The sequence below is a fragment of the Anomalospiza imberbis genome, chromosome 2 (assembly GCF_031753505.1).
Source record: "Anomalospiza imberbis isolate Cuckoo-Finch-1a 21T00152 chromosome 2, ASM3175350v1, whole genome shotgun sequence".
In the NCBI taxonomy this organism is placed as follows: domain Eukaryota; kingdom Metazoa; phylum Chordata; class Aves; order Passeriformes; family Viduidae; genus Anomalospiza; species Anomalospiza imberbis.
In genome coordinates, this window is record NC_089682.1 from 61,050,904 (window position 1) to 61,075,293 (window position 24,390).

The following is a 24,390-nucleotide window of genomic DNA, read 5'->3' on the forward strand; positions in this document are numbered from 1 at the left end:
ATTGTAAAAATGGAAGAGAGTAGAAAATGGGGAGAGTAAGAAGGCATAAGAATGGCACAAGAGCTGACTGCATGACTGCAAAAGATGTAGAAAAACAGCCAAGAGGAAGAAGTACCAAGTATAGAAGAATGAAATCAACAGCAACAGAACTAGAGAATGCATGGTGGAAAACCCAAAGGCACCTCTTCTCTTTACCAAAGCCATGAATGTTTCACAGAAGTATTCAGGAGTTTACATGGGCTCAAAAAGTATGTAGGTTAACAGTAATAAAATATATCAAGGCATGGTAAGGAATAGCAGCACTGTTCCAATAACCCTGGAAGTCTCTCAGCTTCACAACTCTTCAGCCACAGAGGGGTAATGATCACAATCTGAAAACCAATCTACAGGTATAACTGCGAATTTCCCTTCAAACCAACCAAAATATCTGACAGACAGAAGGGAAGCAGGTCACCCTCATTTCATGGAAGCCATTATTTTTTCCACCGCCGTTCTGTTTTCCATCAGTCTTTTAGGGCTTCTCATACAAATGCAACTGCTTATTAAATGAACCCGGTGAAGGTTACTATCTCATTCTCAGCAAAAGTAAAATGTTTGGAACAATGCAATGAGGGAAAAATTGAAAGCTAAGAAAATTTTCCATCAAAAGCCTGTGCCTAATTATATCCTATGCAATGGCTCGCTGAAGAACCTAAACTGTGCTATCTCAAACAGTCTTTGGGTTTTGTACTGCTGCCAAAAAGTTTTACCCTATTTCCTGTGACTGAGGAACGACTCTTGGATTCAGTAACAAATACAAGTGGTATACAAATACTCATCTGTAGATGCAATTAACGTACTACAGACTTCTAACAGAATTTTTGCTGCTCCCTGAAAGTCCACACTTGCAGCAAATCAGATTCTAACTTGCTGCAAGCAATGAAGGCATCTATACAAATTTTAACCTATGAAATTGCCATTTTCAGCTCATGTAATTTATTACAACCTAGAGTTGTCATGTGCTAGCCTGTTCATTTCAACAACATCTAAAAAATCTTTATACTGCATAAATAATGTACTATATCCATAACAACAGGATGCAGTATGCTGTATGATTGATTACCTTGGCATTTAGCTTCTGTGGGGACAGCTTTTGTGAAACATGGCTCTATCTAACTCCCTGAAAATTACCTTTTGGTAAAACTGTCTGAATGATCAAACTCAGGTATGGTTAGACATAATGTCATTAACATTGCACAGGCAGGTACAAACTTTCACTTTTCATACTGTACTAAAGCAATGCTATTTTACATCGGAATGCGATTCTGCTCAAGGAATCGCAGAGAGCAACATCGGGGGGATCAATTTAAATCAGTGATTTGAATCACTAATTATAAAACCCATTAAAATCCAGACATTTTTAATTCCCACAGTTTGTTTCACATGTAATCACTGCTATTTTTTTTTAAATGCTATTCTGGGGCACAGTTGTTTTACACCGTACTTAGCACAAAATGTGTACCACTATTTTATGCTAATCATTTAAATTCATAGTTTTTCCTTTTGCATTAGCAAATGATAGAAGAGCCATCACTTTTTTTGCCAATTGATTATTGCTCATTTTTTAATCATGGTTAGTGTCAAGCTGACTCCTATTCCATTTGAAATTGCAACTGATTCCAACCAGAATTTTAATTATTTTCTAAAATATGTATATTATATGCATATTATTTAAAAGTTACTAATTAAATAGGACCACTCTAAATGCAGCACATACATGTAGGCAAAATTAAATTGATCCAAGCAGATGCTGTATTGTAAGTTTAACATTTATGTCTACATTCTCTGCTGCTAGCAAAATTTACTACTTCTAAGCATCGTATCTTATGAGATTTTGGTACAGCTAAAAGACTCAAACCTAATTTACATTCACCAGCTGAAAGAGGATGGTTAGAATAAACAAAGATAACCAGTTCCTCAAATTCTACTAAGTTTTTCAACTTTTAATGGCACCTTGAATTTAACTTATCAAATATATCAAATAAATAAAATATTTCAGAACTAGGAAAGGATACAATTTGTTATGAAAAAGCAGTTAATTTTCCCTGTTAATGACTCTTCTCTTAATAACATCTCTATCTGAAACTTAATCAGCAACTTTATTTCTTGAATATTTTTTTTTCCTAGCAAATTTTTTCATAGGCCATTCCTTAATATCTTCATTTTAGCCACCATTTTAAAGTTCTCAAAAAAAGTACCTAACAAATTAAAATATGTATTTTAATAACTCCTTTTGTAACTGTTATTGAGTCAATTATTTTTATCTATCATGTTATTAATAAATATAAGATGATTTTTTCCCCATTCCCCCTAATATTTGCAACATATATAGAATATGTGAAGGAAATGAAAACAAGAAGGATAAATATTAATCTCTCTGATTTGAAAATAGATCACAACATGCTTCGAAAGCTGTCAGGAGAAGTCATTTTAGCCTAATTTTACCGCTCATTGGGAACTCCAGTGCGAACAGTTGAAATGCTCTACCGACTTTCTGGTGTTACACAATCTGCCTGCAATTACCATTTGCCATCCATCAGTAAGTACTGGGGACAGGAACAGCAAACTCAAACAGCAGCCACTGGCTGGAGTGTAGGCATACTGCCACATATTGCCCTGCTGGGGTGTTCCACCTCTGGCAGAAACCAATGCTTTAAATTCATTATGCTCAGTATTTCCTGAACTGCCGAGGGGTCAGGCAGGGCTTTCTGTGGCCACATTAATTCTTCCCTGAGACCCATCCTCAAGGATCATTTAGAGTCATTGGTCCTTAGTATTTCAATCTTGATGAAAATCTGAAGGGAACAACCATAACACACCCCAAAAACAGAAATTATATTCAAATGCTACTTTCTCCACTACCTGTGGTGGATGATTTATATTTGTGTAATCCTTCAATTCTTGACCTAATATGAAAGCCAACACTTTTTTTTCTTGGAAATCTTTTGCATTTGTTATGTTAAATAAAGACAGTCAAACGAAAGAAATGTGACTTTTAAACTGATTTCAGAGACATTGCAGTATTTCTCCACTGAGAAATGGTGGGCCCTAAGTGCCTGGTTCTCTTTGCACAGTCACACATTTTTGCAAGGGGAATGTTTTATTTTCAAAGTTGGATTTTTGCTTTCTTCAGAACTACAAGTCTATGCCACAGAGAAGTGTATGATTTCAGCATTATGGAGGTGCTAAAATTATTTCTGCCTCAGAACAGCAACCTGATTATAAAATCCAATTATGATTTGATTGCATCCACAAACCCATCTCCTCACACACGTATCTTAAATGGCTTACGCTTCCTTTTTAAGTTCTTGCAAATTCACAAAATTTTGAGGATAAAATTTAATGATCTATTAAAAATAAATAAATAATTTGTTATATCATATTGTACTTGGCATACAACATTAGCTCAGAGAACATTTGCTAGAGGTACTGTTAACTGAATATCCTTGTTACATTATGCATGACTTCCCAAAGCACTGAGTACATAATATCCATCATGAAATTCAGAATATATAACTAAATTTAGAAAGAAGTATATTCAGACCTATGATCAGCATTCTGACATCTCCAGTTATGAGTTTTAATTAAACGTACTTTTGTATTAAGTCTATTTTTATTAAATAAGTACAGAATCCTGCTTTATACATTATGTATAAGTAAAAAAAAGTAAAAAGTAATTTGTAGATGCCTTTTTTTAAAGGCATAATTCAAGTCACTGTTCCATAACTCCTCTTCACACTTGTGATGAAGAGGCACCACTGCTGAAGGTGATCAGTTTCTTTGAGAGCTTCAGCACCTTGCTGGCAATCCATTTTAGCACCCCAAATACTGCTTCCAGTGACAACAAACTGATAAATGAGATCAATGGGTAACAGAGGGCACAGATTATTTGTAAATTTTGAAATATCTGAGACAGGCTGTGCTTCCGACCATTCTTTCTTTGAAAGCACCTTGGACAGAAGAGACCTGTGCTCTTTCATTGTTTAAATGTTTCTAGCGGCACACTAATTAAAATTAAATTTAAATTAAATCACCCCTATTAAATAGTTTGTGATTTAAGACTCAAAAAATATATTTAAAATACAAGGATATTTTACTTTATCTTAAGAAATCTTAAGCCTTAGTCAGACACCATGTGACCTAGTCAGGGATGTCAGGTCCAAGCTTCTATACTAGTTAGTCCACTGTGTCTCACTGAAGAGGCAGCTACAAGAATCAGCTGAAGTATTATTTAATTTATAATGTTGCAACACTCCAAGAAATATACTACAGAGCAGATTTTTTATGAACATCTCATATAAGTAAAATAAATTAAAACCTGTTACCAGCATACAACTATTTTAGTGCAGTTATAATTAATGAAGCTGCCACGACAACATATGCAAAAAACAGTATAATTTGTTAAAAAATTATTCAGGGCAACATTTGGATGACTGGAGGCCAGAACAACACCTTCAACTAAAAGCATTTGCATCAAGCCACTTGCTTGACAACTATGTTTTCTTTTTTTTTCTGTGAAGTGCTACCCTGTAAACTGATGGCTGTGCATTCTTTTCAACTGGAGCTGAATTTAAATAGGCAAGGTCACAACTACAGAACAAATAAACCATTTCAAAGTGCTAGGGTTTTTAACATCAACAAGAAATCACCTACCAGTACACAAAAAATAGTATCAGGATTAACCATTTCAGCTTTTTTCTTGTCTGATTTTATACATATATGTATATATATTTATATATAAAATGGGAAAAGTGAGAAATTAGAACACCTACTCCAATCATGATTTCAGGAAATTGAGAGTAAAGTACAGAATATATAATGCATGCAAGTGGTTGTACTTTTTAGTTAAACTCTGGTACAACTGAAACACTGAGTATCACATCCAGAGCAAGAATATTTATAAGCAGTACCAATGTCAGAAGTGCCACTACATCAACATCTTTATCTTTTACTATGTAGAAAAAACTCAATTGCTTGAAACAAAATCTAGATAGCATTAAAATTCAACTACCGCAGGAATGGAAGCACAGGTAGGCACTCCATAATAACCCTGCTGCCACATGCTAGAACACTTAGCAAAACTTTACAAGGGAAACCTCATATCCTCCTCCAGTACCAGCAAACACAACTATAAAATGCCTCAGAAAGATTTTTCCTAGTTCTCATGAAAGCTGGGAATTTGTAGAGGGATATTTTGAGAGGCTGCTGCTCCTCTAATTACAGAGCAAAACAAAAAGAAACCCTCAATCCTCGTGATTCAGATGGAAAGAAACAGATGTATAAAATATCCGGTGACAGGTTGAATCTTGAACCCAAGAGCAAAATGTACCCCTGAGGTATGTCTAAAAGACTTTTAAGTTCCCCTCAGCAATGTATTCCAACTTCAGTTTCCAGAGGAAGCAGAAAGTCACAAGCAAAATTTAACACTGGAATGTATCACTACTATATTAAAGTGAAGGATAAACAAATAACTTGCTTTTAACTTTAGCCCTAACTTAATGACCTGATCGTGGAAGTTAAACCCATGTATCTCATCCTGATTCTTTTAAATGCACTTTACTGATACTGTTTTTGATAGCCTCTCTGACCACTTGACCATGGAAACAAATGCCATTGGTATGAATCATTTTAATTACTTTTTAAGAACATTTTAAACTAATACATCAGTATTTTTGTTTAGAGACAGCTGTATTACTACTATTAAGCTACTTTAAAATATTTTTGTACAAGAACATGTAATACAAGATTTTGATTTGGAAAAAGCCCAGCATGCTACTGTCCAAAATAATACTTTCTACTTCTTATGGTAAAATTAAAGTTTATCATCAGATATTAAAAAAAAAAGTAAAACTACATTCAAGTTTTCCTTTCAAAAACACATTTAAAAATAGTTTCCATAAAGTCAAGGCCTTACCTCCAATAGTGCATTAGGACAGAATTTTTCATTTTAAATAGCTTTCAAAGCTACAAGACAGGATAGATTAATAAACTTACAAAATAGATACACAATGGCCAAAAATTTAAAAAAAATCCAGTTGTTCCTCAAACTACTAGATACTGCCTGATGACTATAAAGAATACTCCTATGTCATCTATCCCACTGCCTTTTAAAAACCATTCCCAGAAAAGATGACTCATGAGGATGCCTCACAAACAAGAAGAAAGTACCAAATTTCAAGTGGTCTGACTTTCCTGGAGAGTTCCAAAGAATCCTCATCCAAAGGAAGAGTTCAGAATATTTCAGGCAAAACAGTAAAATATAAGATACAGCTTCTATCCTCTCCTTCATATGTACTACAGAAGATGCCTTTCTGTATTCAGAGCCTTGCGATTTTTTTTCAAGCATTGCAGAAGCATTTTCTATACCTTTGCAATTTGAATCACCAAATGAGAGTAAAATCTATTACTGACCTTGAGTACCATGTTTTTTCTATTTTGCTGGACTGACACTGTGATGAGCAAACTTTACTGCTGTAATTCAAGGAACAGCGCCATAAAAACACTGGCAGTCAATTAATGAAAAGCTAAGATGACTATACAGTATTCTAACTGGAAAGGATGAACACATTTACAAAACACTTTGTTTTCAAGAAGCCACCATAATCCATATCTACACTTATAATAATAATCTGCACGCATCTGACAGCTTGTATGGTTCGTTGCCAACAAAGTGACAAAGCTGTTGAAATTCTGATGCCCTCTGTGTAACAATATGACCTGGAAAACACCTTTGGAAATACCTCTCAACAGGAAGGTGATGTTACCAGCAAGAGATACAGAGAGCAGTGGAAACCTGACTTACCTACAGTTACTGGAAGAAAAGCTTGTACCATCTTCACATCACGTATACACTGCAATTTCTTTTTAACTCCATCTTTCTATTGTTTCTCTTTTTAAAAGCCCTTCAGATAAGAGAGAGGAAGGACTGTCAAGCAAGCAAGCAACTAGCATGACTAAAGTGGGAAAACCTGCTCAAATCTCTGCTCCAGCCCCCCCCTCCCCCCCCAAAAAAAAAAGTCTAAGGAATTCACTCAATGTGTCCCACTGCTCTTGCCTGCACATGTGAACAGAAGTAAATCCTGATTACAGACTGCTGTGAGGAAAAACACGTTGAAACATCACAAGGCACTTAGTACTAGTCACAAGGTCAGCAAAATTTAGAGAATCTAACATACTGGAGAACAATTTATTAACTTGTCAAGGTAGCATGCAAGGAAAAGCTTTTCGGAATTCAAAGCTAAATGGCAATTTAAAAATTCAGTCCACGAAGACTTACATAACACTATTTTAAATAACACTTGCATTCACCAGCAATGAGTGTTCTAGCATAACTTCAGTTAGACTTATGGAAGACTCATTTGGTTTAGAAGCTCCTTACAGTAAGAAAGCTGTTCTAAGGCCAGCCTGGAAAATATGAGTAGAGTTACAGAGGATATTTCCTGCTCCTTCACTAAGTTAGATGGTTGGTGGTATTGAAATACAGAAGTAGTTTACCATCTGCCTTTGACACAATTTTCCAAAAGACAACTCGTTATCTTTGCTTATAAATGCCATACTTAAAGTGAACGTATTTTAATTACCATAAAATCACATCTGTAGTGGTTGATGGACAAAGAGACTTCTGTGCTGACATCTTCAGCATTTTAAGCTGCCTAAAAGCAAAAGCAGACTGAAAATATTTCCACTGGATGGTGAGGGTAACAGATTAATAGCTCTAGCAGCCATAGATCTACCTAATGTTTCAAGCTACCAATTAAGAGCCAGGAAGAGAGCAAAAGGTTCTGGAAAGATGCTGAGTGGCTTTCTTTCATAGTGAAACACATCAGGGCAAAAGTATCAGGGCAAGTAGCTCATTCTTTTTAATACTGTTTATGACCCTATTTCATTCTAGTATTGAGCTTGTGACTCAAATATCTGAAAAATGCTTGAGCTAAAAGTGTCTTTCTGAGGACAGTACTATATTAAGACAACTTCAAACACACTAAGCATCTTACTGCCAAAGGTAATTTTAGACATCAGTATGCAGAGGGACAAAGCAAGAGTCCTATTCAATGTCACCACAAAGCAGAATAAACAAGCAAACAAAAAAGCCAAACTTGAAAATTGCAATTTCTCACTGTGCGTTTGAAACTATTCTCTTGTGCATATTCTGGAGATACTGTTGAAAACAGTTGCAGTTTGCTTTGGGGTCTACATGATATACACTAAGAAAAATTACAGAACTGCCAAACAATTTATGTACAACATAGATTTTTCACTATGGCCAAAACATCTTTGTCCAATAGCACACAATTTAAAAATACTCTTCTTTTTGGAATACTTCCAGACTTACTAGAAGATGTTTCTAGAGAAGTTGCGGATTCCCCATGAGTGGAAGCGTTTAAGGCAAGGGTGGATTGGACTCTGAGCAACCTGGGCTAGTGGAAGGTGTCTCTGCCCATGGCAGTAGAGTTAGAACCAGATGATCTTTAAAGTCTCTTCCAACCCAAACCATTCTTTCATTCCATGACTTCAGCAACCAGGGAAAGCCTAACTGCTGCTACCTACTGAAGAAATAGCTTGCTCTTCCTCCTGGGACCCTGCTGCTCAGGCTATAGCCAGAGGACACTCAGAATACATGAAACCAGAAGACTATGGCAGCATTTCTCACACACAGTGAAAGTACAATGTTCATGAGAATTGGTATTTTATCAGTACTATGATTAGTATTTTAACTTCAGGCTTAAAATGAGACAGGAAACTACAGAATGAACAGTAGGAGTCACTCAACCAGACTGAGAAGGAACTAAAACTCACTATACAACAACTCAAGCTGGCAAGAAAGCTTACACTGTACTTTGCCTTTCTCTGGAAGTTACTAAAAGAGAACATCAACAAGGATTAAGTGAATCACTCTCCTAGTTTCTACTTGTCAATTAGAAATGCTTCGGCAGATCCATTCAGACAAAAGCTGCTTATCTTCTACCCCAGCCAGAGGCACTCCCTGTGCACCTGTAAAGTCACTTTGATCTACCTCATTTTCCAGAGGGACTTACAGACCTGCTCTAAAATTGGCATACCGTTCACAGTCTGGAAAAGGCTTCACTAGATATTATCTATAGGTGAACAACGGGTTATTCAGTCAGCCATTATCTTTGTTCTGGCTATCAAGAACCAGAACTGAACAGGATTTTTCTGATTCCTCTTGCTAACATAAAAAGCTAAAAATCGGAAGCAGAAACAGAATCCTTTAACACAGAAATCCATCCTTATATTCATAGATTTTAAGATGGAAAGCCTCTAGAATAATATAGGTCTCATACAGATCCTTACATTAAGTCAATACCTGCTTATTGAGACAGATCAGATCCTTGGATTATACAGTAATTTATGTATCTTTTATGTATTCTTTTAACCATCTTTTAACAGGTGCAGTGATATTTACACATCTTTTAGGCAGTTTTACAAAGGGATATCCTTCCAGAAGTCTAGAATATTTTGATGCTACTGTGAATGCTCTTAGTGACAGAAAAAAAACCCCAAGCACTTCTATATATGCAGGCTGTATTAATCTTTTTTATGCTTTTTATGTTCCTACCAAGAAGCCTTCTAGGAGTTTAATTCACTCAGTGTCTGACACTCAAATGCAGTTACCAATCTGTAAAATTACAGAATCTGTAAAAATCTGAAAACAATTTCAGCTGAAGACTGGGTTTGAAATGCAATGCCTAATGAATTACACACGGAATTGTCTTTCAAATGCCTTTCAGAACAAACAATACAGGAGATTTTCTTTAGCAACTGAAAAACTAATCTCATTGATTTATAGTAATGAATTAAGTATGTCAACTCATTTTAAGCAGAGCAAATTAACAGAATTCATATTTTAATTGGTGAATCAGATATCTACACGAATCTCCTGCTCTTTGTCTACATTTAGGTGCTTTCTGAAATTTTTCCGTATCATTGACATTATTAATTATGAGAACAGAGACATTAAAAAACAGTTCAGGATGAACTAGAGCAGGAACTCACAATGATCCCTCACTGACTACCCAGAAAGCGCTTTCAACCCATGGCAGTCAGAGCAGCCCAATCTCAGAAAAGCAATGGCTGTCTAGCTTTTAATGAATAAACACGCATACAATGAAGTCAGCTTCCTGCAAAGTGTGGCCCCAAGCTTACTCCTCACCTGTGTCCACATGGCAACTCTGAAAAAGGGAAAACAAATACAGGACTTGTCTTTCTGCCATGGTACAGACAAACTCTGCATTCACTGGCAACAGAGGGAACTGGATGGAATTCCCTTAAAAATATGCTCACAAGAAAATTCCTTTTTGTGATGCAATACTATGACATCGAAAATCCTTTCACCAACTACACCATACAGTTGAATATTTCTGATAAGCTTCTAAGTAAATTACTTTCAAAGTTAATTAATAATTTTTCTTCCTTTCTTGAGGCTGAAACTGTGATCTGGTCCTTCTGTCACGGGATAAATCCAAACAGCCTGGCCATACCAACCCATTTTAATGACATGTCAACTTTTTACAGACTTCAAAACACATTTTAAATCAATGTTTTTCAGCATGACACCCTTTGCTTTTCTGTGAACTTTGTCTGAGCCACAGTCTGACCTAGCAAATACAGCAAACCTAACTGACAGAATTAAGCATAAATGTGTTGCTTATAAGATCAATCAGACAGCTTCCTATCCTCTATTTTTACCTCTTCTAATTTTAGCTCTTTCTTTGCTTTACATTTGTCAGCTGGGTCCCTGTCTTAAGTTTGCATGACAAGGTTTTGGTAGCAGGGGGGAGCTTCTGCTGGCTTCAGAAGCCATCACTGTAGCTCCCCCCTGCTTGACAAAGCCAATGCCAGCCAGCTCCAAGAAAGATCCACCACTGGACAAAATCAAGCCCATCAGCAATGGTGGCAGTGCCTCTGGGATAAAATAGTTAAAGGAAGGAAGAAAAACTGCACAGCTGCAGCTGAAGAGGAGTGAGAAAATGTGAGAGAAACAGCCCTGCAGACATTGAGCACAGAAGGATGGGGAGGAAGTGCCCTGACGTCGGAGGAGAGATTTTCCTCCATTCCATGGTGCCAACCACAGTAAGTCCACCTGCCACCCATGGAGCAGAGACCAACCTGTAGCCTGTGGAGAGCACCAGGTAACAGCAGATGGATGCCTGAAGGAAGCTGTAAACACAGTGGGAAGCCCACACTCCAGAAAGCTCCTGGCAGATGTAGCAGGGCTCTTGGAATGTGGTGAAACACTTCAAACAATGCCCTGCTTTGCAAGCTATCAGTGGTGGGCTGAGAGGAGGCATCATGTGCTGGGTTTGGTATTGAATTATGCTAAAACCAGTCTGTCTCACCTGCCCCAAACTAAAACCCTGAGAGTGAGCCAAAGACTTGGCAGGTAAGTCCCTAAGATGAGCTGAAGACATATGACTGGCACTCAACCTCTTTACACTGTAACAGTCCAGTCCACTTCCATACTTTGGGTTCTTTTAACATATTCCTTCTTGAAGTGTGTGTATGAAGCTCCGTTCTTTGAAGTGGGAATGTCACTTCACAGATACTCCTTGTGGCTGAGTGAAAGAGATCTGCCCACGGCTGCTGGTATGGCAAGTTACATCAATCTCTATTTAATGACTGTTTCTTTTTTCTAGCTTTAATATAATTGCTTTGACATAGAGCACTATACTAATACTAAATGGTAATAGTATTTTTAGCTTTTAAACTGTGCAGTAAATAATTCTGATTAAAATCTTTTATCTAATAATTTGTCATAACAAATAAGTCATTTTACATAAATGCATCTGATTTGCCATCTTGAATCCTGTAGGACAAAGTAACTTAAAGCGCTGACAGTGTGGGGCTAAGGTCAGATCCAGCCTCACTGAGGCTTTTCTCTGTGAAGAAGTTCAGAAAGGAAGGAGGTCCTCTCTGCACCTCGTGACTCAGTGGGATGGCTCCTCTAGTAAACTTTGTCTGAAGCTCCCCCTCTCACCCACAACAACAGGACCTGTGGCCCCATGGAGAGAGGAGCCCACACTGAAGCAGGTTTGCTGGAAGGACTTGTGACTCCCATGGGGGATCCACACTGCAGCATCTTGTTCCTGAAGGAAAAGGGACCCACGTTGGAGCACTTTGTGAGGAGCTGCAGCTTGGGGAAGGACTCATGCTGGAGAAGTCCATGGAGGACTGTCTCCCCTGGGAGGAAACCCATGCTGGAGCAGGGGAAGAAGGTGAGGAGTCCTTCCGCTGCGGAGGAAGGAGAAGCAGAGTCAATGTGTGATGAACTGACCATAGCCACAATAACAGCCCACTCATCCTGCTTGGGGTAGAGAACTCAGGACTGAAGTTAAGTCCAGGAAGTTGGGAGGGGTGGGGAGAAAGTGTTTAAAGATATTTTAATTTTCTCATTATCCTACTCTGATTTGGTTGGCTATGACTTAAATTCTTTCATAAACAAAGCTTCAGTTTTTATTCATAGAGTTATGCTGTACAGGTACCTAGGAAGGATGAATTTCATAAATTCTATGCATTTCTTAACTTAGTAAATACCTTGAATAGTTATAATAACCCTTAGCACTACTTTTGTAGATACACAGCCTGCTAGAATATTAGGTGATGAGAAATTAAAAATGCTAGTAACTTTTGGCATTTTTAACAGCATGTGAATTAGCAAAGAAAATGGACCGAGATTGTAATTTATTATGAAACTTAATGATCTTTATGAGCTTTCACCTCAAATAGCCACCCACGTACATCATGTAAATGTACGCTTACCGTGATGGTAATTAATCAATCACCGTCCCTTGTCCACCCAGAATTTTTCTTGCTGAAAATTTCAAAGCCTTGGCAGATTGTTCAAAAAGAATGAAGACAGGAGAATAAGATACTTGTATAAACCAGGTGTAATCCTATTACATGCTGCTGACTGCCTTACTGACATATGCTCAACTTACCTTATTATATCAGTCATAACTGTTTGCTTTGTAAAGCTGCTTATAAGAAAATTCTACTTATTTTAAGTATTTTCCTTAAAGTATAAGGAAGGACCAGTTGTCAATTTACCAAAATTCCCACCATAGCAAACTGTGAGAAAGGAAGCAATTCCTCATACACATGCAGCTCCAGCTGTAGGAACACATCTGTACTCTGCAAACCTGGGACCTGGACACTGTAAAAGTGGTGCCTCCACAAGAACACTCCAGGACCTCCACCACAGAGAAGACCAGAAGAAAAAGGGCCAGCAGGATGCTGCAGGACCTATATGGTGGTGACTTTATTTCTACTTATGTCTCTCTCTTTCTCTTTACCCCCCACTCTTCCCTGTACCTCACATTTATTGTTAAATAAAATCTGTACTCTTGACCTTGGCATATGGTCTTATTTGCAGCTTCATTTGGACAAGGCATCTTTTAAAACCTGAATCCTAGCAATGGCCCAGCAAAATATTACCACTATATATTCGTCTGAAGGAATGTCAGAAAAATGAGACCTTAGAGTATGAAGAAAACAAAACTAGCAAAAAAAGCTCCTCAAAACTTTTCTCTAAAAACACTGAGCACATTTCCTAAGGCTTTGCTACTAGATGATGCTATTATCTTTCTTCCTGTTATTCCCCTCTGCTTCTCCTCTTGGTTTCCCCACAGCAGAAAGTAACCAAATAGAAGCAATAGCAGCTTGAAGTTAGCTCCTTCAAAAGAAACAGAAAACAGGATAAAGAAGCAGCAAGAGATAATAAACCTGTAAGTCCACAAAAAATTTCATGAAAGACCAAAGGAAAAAACAAAACAAAACAATATAAAAAAGAGTGAAAGGAAACATCAGGCCTTAAAAGAAAAGAAACATTTAGGGAACCAACACAGAAAGACCCAGGTTCTAATGGACTCAATATACAAGATGGAGCTTCATCTGGGGGAAGTACGGGCTTACCAGATTTCCCATGAGGTATTAAATAACCACGTGTTAGTTACTAGCTTGGCATTTCTTATTAACAAACTGCTTGGTTTATCAATGCAATTGATAGTGTGAAAGAACAGAAAACTTATAAAAATCTCTGCACACTGTGGTAAAACAAGGGATATTGCACTACTCCTGATCTACTGTATTTGTCATGGGAGGACTGACAAAACACTAAATCTTTAAAAACTCTGCAAAAAAATATATTTGAGAGAACAACCAAGAACTTTTTCTCTCTTTTAATGCTCACTTAAGATTCAGCATAAAGCAACTGGAATCCTGGTGACCCCAAAGCATTCTGAAAAAACAACCATCAGAAGAATTTTAAGATGTTGGTAACTGCAGCATTATCAGTCAGAATGCAGATAATGGTTTTCTGATTGCCCAAATCAATTTTCGTCACTAGCAGCAATTACAACTGCTATAGCAGACTACGTACAATACTGCAAGTAACACATTCCAAGAATATAAACGGGGGGGTTGCTGAGAAAACAGAACTGCTTAATTTAAAACTAAATACCATTGCGTGCTGCATGAAGATGTCATCAAAACACAGCTGAAAGATTACCCCTGCTCATCAGCCAATTAACTCATTCTGAAGTTCACATCTGAGATATGGAGCAAAGCAGAACTCCTGCATCTGAAGTCTATAATCTAAGAAAGTTCCAAACACATAGGAAAGCGGCAAAGCAGCTCAGAATACTACCAGAACAAACCAAGGTGAAAAATAAACAAGTTTGAACTATCTCATACAGCTCACTTGTGAAATGAAATCATCTGCAATATTTATATGGATAGAATTGAGGAATGTGAATACACCTGGCTTTTTGCAACAGAACAGGAAAAGACCTCTCAATACAGAGAAAATATCCACTTCCCAAATAAACGCTTTGTGTGAAAGCTGCTGTAAGCCTAAGGTCAGTATGTCTGCCTTGGCTGGAGTTTCCCACTTCTTCAGGATTATGAGCAGAGGTGGAAAAGAGGATGAAGATCTCCAGAAGTTCAGTTCCAGGCAAATTTTCAATACTGTGTTGATTATGGCATCAAAGGACTGTGGTCAGCCAAAGGCAAGAGAACTCCATGCTAATAAAAAACAATTTGCTGTTCCAAACATGTATGGAACACAGCAAATGAGCTTGGAGTAGCAGCTTTAAATTTTGTGCTTTAGAGGGAGAGAAATTTCCAATACTGGTTACTAAACAATATTAAGGAGTAAAAAGAGCAGATTAAAAAATGAAGTATCATTAAAATTAATTTAGATAGTGGTCTATTTACTAAGATGAAAATGCTCAAAGAAAGGTTTATAACATTTTAGAACAGCTTTATTTTTTTTCTTCTTTTCATACTGGTGGATCTGTTGCTCCAGCATTGTCTATTGCCTCTTATTCCTTGGCCAGTCAGGGAGGACCAAAGCAGTCTTCCATGTTCTGCTCAGAGACTACTCAGAAGGGTGTTAAATCAGTGAAGAAACTGAACTAGAAAATTTGGAAGCCAGGAAGAAAAGATGCCGCTGTGCAAGACTAGCAGAGCTCTTGAATTGCTTTCCCTGTGCTCCAGCACATGCCACATGCAGGCAGAAACCTGATGGTGGAATCCTGCTCCTAATATTCAAAGAGTAAAAATGAAGTGGAGTAATATATACCTCCTTTGCTCTAAAGAGGGCTGGATCTGAAGCAGCAACTCCAGTAAACACTCACTTCTGTGCTGAGCCCTATCCAAGAGTTTTGGTGGAATGCTGCCAAAGCATTCTTCAATTCTACAACTACCAAGAGTTATTCGTAACTATGTTATACAAATAAATTATTACAAGTCCACGTAAGTAATGAGGAAGAGTGAAATGCATACTTATTCAGTTTGCAATTTTCATAGCCTAAACTTTCAGTGAGAAAACCTAAGTGTTTCTTTTGCCCCCCAAAATGCCAATTTTATTGCTGATTCTGAAATAAATAAAATTGTGTAGTCTTTAACACATTGAAAGCTCTGAAGCTCAGCAGTTGTCTCCAAAACCTCTGTTCCAATCAAACTTACACAGACATTCTAAAAACAAAAGTTTTTCCTGAAGAACAACAAATTAAACAGTGTAATATTCCTGGAGTCTACTGGAGAAATTTCATCAATATTGCCCTAGAAATTTTAAACAATCATTCACAATCAAGTAACACAATAACTTTTGTGCTCCCTAACATGCCAGAAATCCTGTTACTCTGCTCTTAATAATCCATATTACATATTTCATCAAAAGCTCTCCTAGAACTGCAAGCCACCAATATTAGAAAAAGACCCCAAAAGTTTGAAGAAAAAAGAGGCTTCCTCTCTTCACCATAAATGTCCAAGTGAACACAAAACAAGGAATAAGGTATAGGTATATCAGACATGGCAATGAAGATGCACTTGTGTTGATCCACTGTGCATCTACCTCATCCCAGCAGACCTTCAGGGAATAAGAGAGTATTTGCAAGGTCCACAGTCCCACTACTATGCTTCTGCGTCAGGTGTACAAAGAAATCACCTCAGTGACAGGTGAAACATCAGCTTTTGGTATGTAGAGCAGCAAAATCTCATCACATACCACATATTATACTCACAAAATTCAATTGCTATAGCCATGGTCAATTAATTTACATGGTCAGTCTGATAAATATGTTTGAAATCCTCAGTGTGCTGTTGGATGTAATGAAAAGGTTTAAAGAAGCATGGGTAATTGGCAAATCAATCCATCAGAATCCTTACTTGTAACTTGTTCAGGGTCACAACACCGAAATATTGGTTTAATCATAGAAATTCTTAATTGCAGAAAAGACAGGATGTCTTACAGCTTTACTTAAAGCAATTCAATTGTTATATTAACTGGAATCAATGTTATTTTGAAAAAGCAAAATACAGGTAACATTTCCATACAGGCATAAAAAACCCATTTTCAAATATTAACTTAAAATATTGTACAATACCTTGATTTAAAAAAAACGTTTCGGCATACAAGTAGTTCAGAATCAGGAATTCATTTTCTATTTCACAACTTGACTTTGAAATGAAATTACTAAATAAGTATGTTAAGATGTTGATATCCCAAATTACTCTGTTTATTCACAGAGCTTCTCAAGGAAATTCAAAACACTCAAACCTTGCATTGAATAAATAAAGCTACTTACAGCTTTTGGATATGCATCCAGACGCAAGAGTTAACAGACCAGAATTTCTTCTAAACTAAGGTTAATGAGATTGTTTTAAGAAACAAGTTTGACTTATTAAAAGGGGTCAAATTGACATGGTAATTTCAGTTGTAAGCTCCTCACACTAAACAATCTCCAAGTTTTTGTGGAAGAACATGACCTCATTTTTTGCTGTTTTTGTGGTTTTCAGAATCAAAAATAATTACTGATGAAGAATAATTTTAAGTCCTGAGGCTACTCCAGCACAACATAACTCTCTCCTCCTTAAGAACAACAAACTCCACAATCTCAACATCCTCCAGACCATCAGAATGATGTGGCCCTGAAACCCTGCTCTAGCTCCAGAAATCACAGAGAGCTAAAGCAATGCCTCCTCAATACCATCCACGAGAGGGTCATGAGAAGTGACCAGAACAATGCTTCTTCATCATTAACCACCATGAAACTTTCACAAGAAAACTCAGTGACCCCAGTGATCAAGGGGATTTGGGAACCTGGATTAATAGGAGAGACAAACCAAATTCCTCCTTTACTCCTGTAAACCTCTTTTCCACACTGAAATTACTGTTCACATTCACACTGAATCCAGTGTCTCCAGCCTAAGCACAAGCTGTGGGCTAGATCTCAAGAAAAGGGAAATTCAAGGCAGAAGCAGAGGTGATATAAACACTGTAACTACAGGAATTATCCACAATGGATGAAAAATGTTCACAATATTCTGAAGTGTATATTTCTATCAGCCACACCTACTCAAGGGATTTGACTTCTCTCTTCCTGTTTAAGTTTTCCTACATGGTGCAAAGATTTCTTGAGCTACATTTGGCAAGTCCATCTCAAATTCCACGAGGGGGGATGCTGAAGACTAAAACAAAATGTTGGGTTTAAGCATTTTTCTGGTTAAAATCTCAACAGAGTATGGTACAAGGCACAGAAAAGAGAATGCTATATTGAGCATTACAGCTTGCAGTGATGTGATATAGGCAGGTATCAATGCCTGAATCTGCCATATCTTTGAGTATATGCCCCTTGTTCACCCATGTGTTTTTGTAGATGTGCTCACAGCAGAAAGATTCACTGTGACTCTGAAAAATCTTAAATTATATATATAGCATATATTTTTGTAAAATCTCATAAGCAAGCACTAATTCCTATGGGAACAGCAAAATATATTAGGGAGAGAACAGGAGAGAAAGGGAGGAGAGAAGTTAAAGCATATTTATTATCCTGCTGATGCTGTTGATCTTTTAATGTTCTACAATTATTCAGCAAGCATTGATTCTAGAGAAAAAGAACCTCTGACAACCAAGCTCTTGGATTTCTTTTACAAGTCAGTTTTCCAGATGGGTAAGAATCCCCATCTTCAGTTTTGTCCAGTGAAAATAGGAAAAAACAGTAAGGAATATGTCTCAGTAAGGACTATGTGTTCAAGCTGGATTTCTCTAAGTTTTCAGCAGGCTACATTTTTCTTACAGACCTTGGATAAACAGCTTTTGCTCTGCTAGTCGAGCTTTTTCAGGTTTTTGTTTTGCTTTGGACACCAGCATGGTGTAACTGCTACAGGACTGCCAAAACCTGAATCAATGCACCAAACTGTCATGACTGAGCAAGTTTTACCTCCTGACACTGTTTACAGATGACGTCCAAATTATTTCTAGCAGACAGCAATCAATGCCTTCTTTTAGGGACCAGATATCACTTCCTGCACACTGCTGGAAGCTGATAGTTGAGGATCACCTAACACATCAGTGCTGGGCAGGGAACAGCACCTTCTCCTGACTCCTGCTCTGCTCTCCCCTGCTGAAGCAGAGACTGTTTAGCTGCTCCCAGAAAATTCCTTTCCTACAAAAACTATTTTTTTAAAAAGAAATCAAAATCTTCCTCACTTCATAATTCTCAACACATCAGTAGTGCTCTAAGGCATCAGGGTAGCAAAATACTAAAATCACTAAAGGAGAAATACAGTCCTATTTAGCTTCATTGCAGCTAACAGTTGCTAGCAGGGCAAGGACCTTTAAATACTGGTTGAAACCTGAAAGTACTTTAAACAGATTAAGAAATCAGTATGTGTAGATTCTAGAAGAAAAAGTGGAAAGCCACGAGCACAGGGATATCCTGCTTGGGGCCAGGGGCTGGCTTAAGCAAGTAACACCCAGCTCCTGTCCCGGGGCAGCTGTCGCTGCCTCCTGCTGCTGCTCAGTGCTTTACTTCTTGCTCAAAAGACTACTTCTTGCCTAATTTTCTCCAGACTATCTTCAAGTAAACAGTATTGAAATTTGTTGGAGGGTTTGAGGACTATAATTTAATCAGTACTGAGTGAGGACAAAGTATGTGCTTCTTTTCATCTTAAAACATTTCATTTGTATATATCACATCAAATTCTCAAAAAATGGGAGACAAGTATCTTAAGATTATAAAAAAACAAAAAATCAAAACCCTAAATTTCCAGTTTTTCTTCAATAAGAACATATGAGAAGATTTCTTTTATCTGTTTTCAGAGCCTTTTGCATGAAAATTTATTTAATGGTCATAAAGACCTAGGAATACTTTCTCCAAAGCATCCTTTAACAGTCTTCACTTCTTACTTCATTTATTTATTGCATGGAGATTTATCCAAGGTGGAGTCAATAACACTGCAGCTACCTACTCATCTAATCTCCTGCTCAGACACACTCAGCAGAGCGTGCCAAAATCTGGTTAGTCAATTCCAGTTGCAGCAAGCCTGGCCTGTCCCAACATGATAAAGGCTCAGCAAAATTTTTCCTGCAATTGCTCCTGCAGCACCAGAGGAAAAGAGAGGACATCCTTCCCTCCTGTAATTTTTCTTCTTTTTTTTTTTTTTCCCCTAAATTCACAAATAATTATTATTTAACACTAAGAATGGGAAAGTAAATTTCTTTTTTTGGTCATGTCAAACCTGGCAGGCTGTGTACTAGTGAAAGACAGCAAAATAATACCTTGTAACCCAAGGAGTTTGTAACCTGAGGGAGATAGTTAATAAGACAAGAGAATAAAGCAGATAGATGTGGAAAACAAATTATGACCACAGCTGCTCTGAAGTGACTGGCTACTCATAATTGTTGATCTAGTCCTTTTCTCCAGCTGCTAAACTGCATTAACATGGCTAAAAATACCTTTTCTACTTTTTTGGCTCTCCTTATTGCTTTCTCTTTCAAGAAAACATTACTAATTACCAAAGGAGTAGTGTATGGCAGAGTAAGTGGGTCACAAGCCATATTATGAAAGTACTAGTGAAAATGTTAACATTTTTGAACTCCTGATTTAGGGAGCATGTATTTTCTAAACTGGTTTATGTTCCAATAGTTTCTGTGTTTTACCGTTTCCTCCTTCTTTATTGCCCTGGTATCGTGTACGAGCTGCTTGAGTCATATCCCACACAGACTATGGAGAATTTCAACTACTATGGCCTCATGTCTAAGATCCTGAGAAGCAGGCAGTGCTCTTAATTAATTCCTCAGACACCCAGCAGACAGAAACTGGCACCTTTATCTACTGTCTACTGCTCCCTTCCACTTCCAGGCATGAACAGCCCAGGTCCAAGCTGGCAGCCTTTCCCAGTGGAAGCATTTTCCCTGAAATGAGCCACACTGAAAATGACAGGACTTGGCTGCACAGAGTTCTGGCAACAATAGCCTCTAAACAACAGAAAAAGCCCAACAGTTTTCATCAAGAAGACATGTCAGCTCCCGAGGCTTGCACCTTATTGCAGAGAGTGAGACGAGTGCTTCCAGAACAAAATGAAATCAAAGCAATAGCAGGTCTGCACAGATGGTACCCTCAAGGAGAGAGCACTAGTAGACCTGCACTAGTACTAGACCAGCACTAGCAAATCAGCTTTCCAAATGCAAGTGCTACACAGAGGAGAGGCAGGAGTGCATAAAATTGTGGGCTTGGGGGCTAAGACTCCACATTTAACCCATACCATGCCCATGGACACAAAACCCTCCCCACACACAAAGCATTCCTCAACAGGGATAAACTTTATTCACTTTCCAATAGCATTGACAGATTCATTCACTTGGCCAAAAACAGGATAGGAGATGTACATCAGCAAGCAGATAATTTTGAAAGAAATGGATTTCTTTCCACAGCTGCTGAATAACATTTTATTCCCTAAAAAGAGGCAAAATTAACAAGCAGTATTCATGAATGTGATACAGCTTGATTTGATCAATGTTTTCTCCCTTTATTAAGATGCTTGTTAATTATTCATTCCATAATTTTCCTAAAATGCTTGCTAGATGCATTAAAAAGTATGCATCTTTATACATTCAATTACAGGCAGAAAATTTCTATTGCTTGATTGGGGAGTCGTGATGCCAACAGCTCTCATAGCTTGCCATCTTTGAAGGCAGAATCATACTTAAAACTAAGAGTAACTAGGCTTTTCATCTGAAACTGTAATTACTTTCCACTTCAGAGTTACACAATGGAGCATCTTCCTATGCTTAAGCCTCCCAGAGCACAGCCAGCTTGCAAAAATCAGACAAAGAACATTATCGATTTTCTCAAGGGAGTAAGACATTTGCCGACTGTCAAGAAGAAACTGTAACTAGTCAAGTGTAGCAGAAGTAGATGCAGTGTCACACACCACCATGTCCATATTCCAGAAATCACTGCAGCTGAATGAAACCTCAGTTTATTGCAAACCAAGCAACATGAAAAAGGAGGATAGCCTCTAGGAAATTAGTAACAAATACATGAAGGAAAGGATAACACAGATTTTGTTTGGAGCAATGAGAGGAAGGAATGAACTTCAATGTAAATACTTGCTATTTAAAAAAACCTTCGGCAGAAAAAGGTTGGAGCGAGATTTGGCACACAAAAAAATAAACTCATTGCCTACAAATTATAAACATGACCCAAGTGAAAGAAAAAAAAATGGTATCAGTACTTCAGCTGAAATGGCAGCTCACCTGATATACATAATTAAGAGGATGAAATTCAAGAAGGCTTCCATACATTTTATATATTTATACATACACAAACACATATATTCAGAGCAAGGGAGTGAACAAAAAATGCCTTTAAAGAACAATTAATCACAACATTGTTTATTAAAGAAAGGAATGAAACAATTTAAAAACCGTTTCAAACCTCAACCAGTAGTTTGATCAAAACAATAAAACTCCTTACCTGTGCATTCTTATTCCTGGCTTCTCTCCTTGCTGCTTTTTCTTTTAGCCTCTTCTCCTGAAATAAACAAGATGTACAGTTTTAAAGCAAAGTCCTGCACTGTTTTGGGTTTTTTTAATATTTTAAGATTAACATTGAGCCATCTAGGTATTTTTAATGTACTCATGCTAGACTGGTGGTATTCACCCTACATGTTATTGAAAAAAATAAATGAAAGATCTGAATAAGACACTATTCATATTCTTTTTGCTCTTAAAGGAAATCATAAAACTACAAGAATGATTGAAGCTCACATTTTATCAAGACATATTACTCTTAAAGGAATAATGCAGCTGCGTAATTTAACAGAGCTAGTATTTGTCTGTAAAATAAGGTAGTTGAAATGATACTAAACTATCCAATTTTTCTTATTTCTCAGTGACCTAAAATGAAATCAAAGCCTCCTAAACTAAAATAAAACTTTTCCTAACTTCAGAATTGCTTAAGTAACTGGGGAGTGACAGCTAAAACATCTTCTCCCTTTCATATCTCCATTACCAACAAACACTTTACAAAAGCATTTGCTTAGTAATTGCATGGATTCAGAAACCATAACAAAGTTCTCCTAACCAAAAAGATTCTGCTACAGGAAAATAACCTAAATGCAGTGATAAAACTTATCCAAAGCTGCCTGCTAGATCTGTCAGCATACAGAAGTGCCCAAGATATTTAAATCAAATGACATTTATTGCTACTTGTTTTGTTTATTCTTACACCAACTGAACTATTAGCTCTATACTGGCAGGTCCTTGTAATTGAACATCCCTTACATTCTTTATTTCATGAAGAAAAAGACAGAAATTCAAGTGAGAGCACATCCTCTAGAAAAGCACATGGCTCTCTCTTTTTATCTTAGGGATCCTGATGACATTGGTATTGAAACTCTTTTATGCTAGCATAAAAATGTTCTGAAATATAGCTCAGTTTCTCTGAGCAATATAAGCCACCCTGGCATCAGCACATTTAGACTTAAGTCCACATAAAAGGAGACATTAACATCAGTCCAGGGTCAGCACTTCAGCACAGAGAAGGCTGCATTGCAGTTACATATCAGCTCACTCATGGGAGTAATGACAAAGCTACAGCTTCAGCGGTCCTGGTGCCATTTCATCACAATGATGCTGCCAAAACATATTGGTAGGTATCACACAAAGTTGTTCAGAAAAGTAAGTGTTTGACTGCAAACATGGGAAAAGGACTACACAGCCACCAAGATTTTCAAAGTTAGTGTCTAAATTCAGGGACTTTTGAGACATTTGCCAGGTATGTGCCATTTTCTATTCTCCCAATTGCCCAAACTACAGAAGTGTTAGCTTATTTTCAAAATCCCTTTCTGTGTAAGTCAGCCTCTTCTCTCCAAATCAAAATGAAACAATTCCCCAACATTTTGTGCAAAGCTGTCTGACTCAAACAACTCATTACACTGAGAGTTACATGCCAGGGCCTTTAATCTTTAATGCATGCTGTGAAACAAAACAAAAAAAAACCAAAAAAAAAACCAACCAAAAAAAAAAAAAAACTACTGTAGACAGATACCACACAGCTGCCTTATTATTTTAGGTATGTTAAAGTATCAAAAAGAAAAAAAAAAGGGGGGGAGTGGGGAAAGAGAGAGAAAATAAATTACATTTAAGACCACAAGTGTATCATATGGGACAACATAAGCCACCCGGACCAAGTACTGTCTGGTCTACATGCAGTTCCTCCAACAAGGTAGACCTATACATCATGGTCATAACATGATCATTCATGTTAAAATTTCTTCTCTCCCAAGTCAAATTTATATAAGTTTCTGATCCCTTTAACTTAAGCTTTTCTAATTATTTACTTAAGTTTTCCATTTCCTCCACTTTGATTGGTTTAGCTGCACATTCCCCACTCTCTGGGGTAACCATTGGGGTTCTCTCATTTTTATGCTAGAATTGTGGTAATATTCAAACTTTACCCCTCAAAAACAGAGAACACAGGTAGAAAGTAATACACCATATGTTAAAAAGCAGCTTTTGACTTGGGACAGTCTAGAAAATTTTTG

General features: G+C 37.3%; 1 protein-coding gene across 1 annotated transcript in view; it reads right to left on the reverse strand.

Annotated features, from left to right (window-relative positions):
* DDX10 (DEAD-box helicase 10) overlaps window positions 1–24,390 on the reverse strand; it is a 151,531-nt gene that overhangs the window by 16,852 nt on the left and 110,289 nt on the right. Inside the window, exon 16 of the mRNA XM_068181357.1 lies at window positions 22,320–22,376. Within this exon, the coding sequence (XP_068037458.1) occupies window positions 22,320–22,376 (57 nt within the window). The remainder of the gene's footprint in view (window positions 1–22,319; window positions 22,377–24,390) is intronic.